General features: G+C 39.0%; 1 protein-coding gene across 2 annotated transcripts in view; it reads right to left on the bottom strand.

The window, feature by feature from the left end:
- Positions 1-1,028: 1,028 nt before the first annotated feature.
- Positions 1,029-6,000, bottom strand: part of LMBRD2 (LMBR1 domain containing 2) — a 29,325-nt gene continuing 24,353 nt past the window's right edge. The window contains exons 16-17 of one of the 2 annotated variants that reach the window (XM_006761760.2): positions 3,443-3,569; positions 1,029-2,152 (exon numbers count right to left, since the gene is read on the bottom strand). In XM_006761760.2, coding sequence (XP_006761823.1) covers positions 2,092-2,152; positions 3,443-3,569 — 188 coding nt within the window. In that variant the 3' untranslated portion in view covers positions 1,029-2,091. Of the gene's footprint in view, positions 2,153-3,442; positions 3,573-6,000 lie in introns of both variants that reach the window. The other variant, XM_006761759.2, reaches the window with a different exon arrangement.

Below are 6,000 nucleotides of genomic sequence, written 5' to 3'. Positions count from 1 at the left end.
ATCATAAAAATTTAAGAAAATTAGATAAATAGGATGATATACTTTCAGTATCTGCATAGAACTGTGTCTTTACAAATTCACATGATAACACTAAGTAAAGAGGAAAATTAAAATAAAAAATTATGATTCAGGAAGGATTACTTTCAAGGAACATATAATCATATTGTTAGAGTGACTATATAATTCATCCTCAAACTGGAATGCTTAAGAGTGAATGTGAGCACAGGACAAGTTCTCCTGGAAAAGAGGTTTGTAACTGAGACTGCGTGGGCAAGTTCAAGTACAGTCACCACTGGGTGAACCTGAGCATGGGTCCTCGAAGATGTGCGAACATTTCAGGGACATAAAAACCTCTCTGTAAACATGTTTTGCTCCTTTATATTCAGTGAGTAATGTGATGATTTAAAATATAACACCTAACTCTAACTTAACCACAAAAGTTAAAAAAATCAATTAAAAATAATTAGCATGTTTAAACCAACAAGTTATTACATACTAGAGGTCCAGTGCATGAAAATTCATGTACTGGAGTGGGGGTTCCTCAGTCCGGCCTGCCCCCTCTCACGGTCCAGGAGCCCTCAGGGGCGGGAGGCCACCTGGTGATTGGGGGAAGGCGATACCCCATCACACCTCTGCAGCTGCCACTGCTGGCAGCGCAAGCCTCGGCCGGTCCTGGTTACCTGAGCCTCGGGCGGCCCTGGGTGGCTGGGCAGCCGCCATCCAAGGCTTGCTTATTCCTTGGGTTGGCCCTGGGCGGCTGGGGGGCTGAGGGGACTGGGCACCGACAACTTGTGGCTGTGGTGCCACCACCTTTGAGGGTTGGGCAGTCAATTAGCATATTCCCTCCTTATTGGCTGTGGGCACCACCATCTTTGCAACAGCATGAGGGTCAATTAGCATATTCCCTCTTTATTAGATAGGATTTCCATTCTAATATATAAACATAACTCATTTTATTGCGCTATGCCTTATTGCATCCTAGAGATGTTACGGTTTGGGGGTTTTTTTGTTGTTGTTTTATTTTATTTTTTTTTTTACAAATTAAAGGCAATACCCTCCACCAGCAAAAACATTAGACTCACTTTATTGCTGTGGTCTGGAACCGAATCCACTATATCTCCAAGGTATGCCTGTAGTTTTCTGTTTGCTATAAACCACAATTTAAGTGTTATTAGTAGTAATAACAGAAAATGGATTAACTTTTTGCCTATGAAGAGCCAGATATTCTTTTTCAAAAAGCATAAATATGCACCTTTAAATATTAGAGAATTTTGTGGGACTCTTTGGTTATCAAAAAACAACAACACTATTTACCATTATGTGTATGATTCTCCTTAAATGGAATAATAAAGACTTAAATCAACATGCTCAATGAGAAAGGTGGACACTTCTCTCTGAAATGAACATCTTTTACAAGGTATAACAAAGCACTGGCAGCTTCCAGTTACTACCAAAGACTAAGAGTTACACTTCGCCCAGTTACCACACACGTGCTGCAGACACCAGCACTGTCACTGAAGTATAGTCTGAACTGTACATGCAAAGACCCCACCAACACGCATACAGAGCTGGAAAAGAACTTTTTACACCTACGTATGTCTGGTAAAAAAGCCTTGTTTTACAACATGGGTTTTGTAAATATGGTTATCGTGGTCTTCAATTCCTTGGGAAATACAAGATTAACACATTCTTTAGAAATAGCAAAAATGTTAATCAAAATAAAGCGGTATAATATTATAGTTTGACTTAGGGCTTCCTTGGAGCTTTAAATCAACTTTCCTGAAAAAAATAATATGAAACAAATTGAACTACATGTTCTCAACACACACTGATCTTTATCATGAATGAAATCCCTCCATGAATTAACTGTACTCCAAACTAAGGCAGACACTTCAGGAATGGTATGTGATAAATTCTATTAGAAAAGATGATCCTCTATTCAATGGAGCATGAACTATTACTAAGATGTGACTGATTTTCAGTGCCTTTTGTTTATCACTGAGAGTACAGTGTACATTTTAGGGTATACAGATATTCATAAAGACTGAACTGACTGGCTTGGGTTAGTTATTCCATGAATTCTTTCAGACTTTAAACATCATCAAATATTCTGCTGCGAGACATCGAGAGGTATCGTCCACCGGGTTGATACCTGAAAGGTGGATAAAAATATGATCTAAGATCAAAATAATAGAGGAGAGAAAAACGAGGACACATTCAAAGGAAGTGACTAAATAATCTGTAAGCACCGTAATATCTACTCAGTAGCTGAAAGTAGAAACCTATTTTCCAAGGATATTATCCCAATTAACATCAATTAACAACTATCTGTTTAGAGCCTAGAATGCATGAATCACAGGCTGAGAGATGTAAAAGGAAAGGGGTGGAGAGATGTAAAACACATTGTGGAACTTAAAGCATTTAATAACCACTCTTGAGTGTTAAATGTAAATAGAATATCTTCATGTATATGATATTTTGTTTTTATCTATTCCCCACATAGTATCACGGCTAAAAGCACAGAGTCTGTAGCCAGAGTCCTCGGGTTTGAATACCTGACTTTGCCATTTACAAACTGTGTGATGCTGGGTAAGTTACTGAGCCTCTCTAGGTACAAATCCAATTGGATTTACAACCATAAAATACAATATAATTGTAAAAGTGCTTAGAATACTGTCTAAGACCCAGTCATAGCGAGGAGGCTGTTGTTAAATATGATAAATTTCATAAATGAGATTGTCAGAAATAGACATTGTTAAGACTCTTACTATCAATGTGTAATGTCATTAGCAGTTTACTAAGATTTCAGTTACCATCACTGAATGCTATAATTTTAAAAATAGGAAAACATTAGAAAGTATAAAAAGGCATCAAAGTTTGCTTAATATGCTTTTAAAAATATTTTTATTGCCCTAACCTGTTTGGCTCAGTGGACAGAGCGTCGGCCTGCGGACTGAAGGGTCCAGGTTCGATTCCAGTGAGAGTCATGTACCTTGGTTGTGGGCACATCCCCAGTAGGGGGTGTGCAGGAGGCAGCTGATCGATGTTTCTCTCTCATCGATGTTTCTCTCTCTATCCCTCTCCCTTCCTCTCTGTAAAAAACCAATAAAGATATATTTTAAAAGTATATATCTTTATTGGTTTCAGAGAGGAAAGAAGAGGGAGAGAGGTAAAAATGATGTTGATCATTCATCAGCTGTTTCCTGCATGCCCTATACTGGGGATCAAGCTCACAACCCTGGGCATGTTGACCGGGAATCAAACCATGACCTCCTGCTTCATAGGTCAACTCTCAACCACTGAGCAACACTGGATGGAATGAATATGCTTTTTTTAGTAGTAAAGATGAACATTTTCCTTATGTTTATTTATCTCATCAGGCCAGTATGTTACTAAGATTTCAGTGGCATGCTGGAGCCAACATGACACAGCTAGAACTTACCTTCCTGATTCAGATTCAAGAGGATCATCAGTAAATGCTTCTGCATTAAAATCCAAAGGTTCTACATCTTGTAAGAGTTCTATTCGATCCCTTTCAGTCCTATTATTGGCTCTCGTATATTTAGATGCTGCTGCAAAAGAAGAAAAAATAATATGTTTATTTTTCTATTGTCTTTATGGGTCACAGTCTATGAACTCACAGAAAGAAAAGTCAAAATTATAAAAGATCTTGATTTTGATTGTGACAACAGTATTAGAAAATGATAACTACATGGTTCCTTATAATCAGATTAAAATGATAAATAATATGATAGGAAACAAGGAAAAATCCACCCTTATCGCTAGTCTAAGCTCAGAAGCAGCTACAGTGCAAAGACTTAATTACTATGAAGGAGTTAATATTTAACAATAGTATCATAACAATAAAATTACTCATAATCAAATCAAGTTTCAGTTGGTTTTACAGTTGGTTTTATAGGGGCTGCTACACCTCATTTCTTGGCTAAAATTTTCTTTAAGATATACTCAACTCCAGCTTTTTTTTTTATTGAATTTACTGGGATAACATTGGTTACTAAAATTATACAGGTTTCAGGTATACAATTCTATAAAACATCATCTTATATTGTATTATGTGTTACTTGACTTGGGGTGGTAAAAACACACTCAACTCCAGCTCTTTAAGAAAGGCCTGAACTATGTAATTTTATTAACTAATGTCACCCCAGTAAATTCAATAAAAAAAGAAGAAGTAATAGGCAGGCCTGAATCTTTTCCCCAATAGGGCAGCAATGTCCAACCAAAATGAAATGCCAGCCCCATATTGGCTTTTAATTATTCTAGTAGCTACATTAAAGAAGTAAAATGAAACAGGGGAAATTAAGTTTAATATATTTAATTTAACCAAATATATCCAAAATATTATCATTCATCATGGAGCACCAGCCACACTGCAAATGCTCGACAGTCACACGTGACTACTGGCTCCATCCTGGTCGGCACGGACCCTCGAGCACTAACTCTCTGTCCTGCGTACTGAAGGGGTTTTCTTCACTAACAATAAACTGTCACAGTGTAGCTCTGAGCAGCCCAAGAGCTACGATAGAGTTCTTTTTGATCATATCTTTCATTTTTGTCATCTTGGACTCAACCTGTCATCTTTTCTCTCATTCATTCAGCAAATACTGGTTGCCTACCACATGCCAGGGTCTCTCTAACTCGTCACCTTAACCTCTAACCATTCTTCCACACTCTCAGATCCTTGCACCGCTGACTCCTATTCGATGGTAGGCAAGCTTCCAAATCTTTTTGTAAAATCCTCCCTCTATTCCTAGCTTTAACTAAACTTTAGCTCTTCCCTCTTCCTTCTGCCCTAAGTGTCCTTCAAATCCATCCTTTCCTCTTTATCTCCAGGGTCTCTGCTCATTAGGGTCCCAATCTCTGTAGCCTTCCCTCTTGTCAGGCTCCTCATACTTAGGCTCTAATCAGAGAAAAACTTGCATTTCCCCAAAGGTTCTCTCCTGTCCCTCATTAGTCCTTCTGCACCTTTACCTGGCTAGAGTACTATTCATTTGTGAACACTCAGTTAAGTACTTCTTTATGACAGAAATCCTTCCTCAATAGAGAATTTCTCCCACCACCTGAGCTGAGTTCCCTCAGCATCTCCCTTAAAAACGGTGCTGGTTCTGCACAAACACAGGCTTCCCGCCACCTTTCCAGGGGCAGATGGTAGGATTAAGGACGTAGGGAGGTTTCTTAACTCAACCTACTGACAAATGTCTCTGGCCTGGCATCAGTCCCTCAATACGCTGTGAGCACCTGGGAAAGTGCCCGACATACAGGGGCCAGTCAACTACTATAAACACTAGAGGCCCGATGCACAAAATTTGTGCTAGGGCCTCAGCCCCGCCCACCATGGCTTTGTCCAAAAGGACATTCAGTCTAATTAGCACATTATGCTTTTATTATTATTATTATAGATGATTGAATTGAGGCTTAAGTCTACTAATAGAAAAGAAAAGAAAAACATCAAGCCTGGCTGTCTGGCTCAGTGGTTGAGCATCAACCTATGAACCAGGAGGTCATGGTTTGATTCCCAGTCAGGGCACATGCCTGGGTTGTGGGCTTGATTCCTAGTGTGGGGTGTGCAGGAGGCAGCCAATCAAAGATTCTCTCTCATCATTGATGTTTCTATCTCTTCCCTCTTCCTTCCTCTCTGAAATCAATAAAAAATATTTTGAAAATAAAAACAAACAAAATAATCTAGGTAAATAATGGAAATCCATACCTGCCTACACTATGCCTGGGATAAGTACTATTATTTAGGGTAGTACAATTACAACTGCTCATCTGTATTCCAGATGTCCCCTTTTCCTGCCGGAATGCACATTGAGATTCCCTCCCTCTAGTACACCAGAGCAGCGGTTCTCAACCTGTGGGTCGCAACCCCTTTGGGGGTCGAACGACCCTTTCACAGGGGTCCCCTAAGACCATCGGAAAACACATATATAACTACATATTGTTTTTGTGATTAATCACTATGCTTTAATTATGTTCAAT

This window comes from Myotis davidii, unplaced genomic scaffold, assembly GCF_000327345.1.
Source record: "Myotis davidii unplaced genomic scaffold, ASM32734v1 scaffold496, whole genome shotgun sequence".
NCBI lineage: Eukaryota > Metazoa > Chordata > Mammalia > Chiroptera > Vespertilionidae > Myotis > Myotis davidii.
The sequence above is the reverse complement of the archived record's forward strand: the minus strand, read 5'-3'. Positions and strand labels throughout refer to the sequence as shown.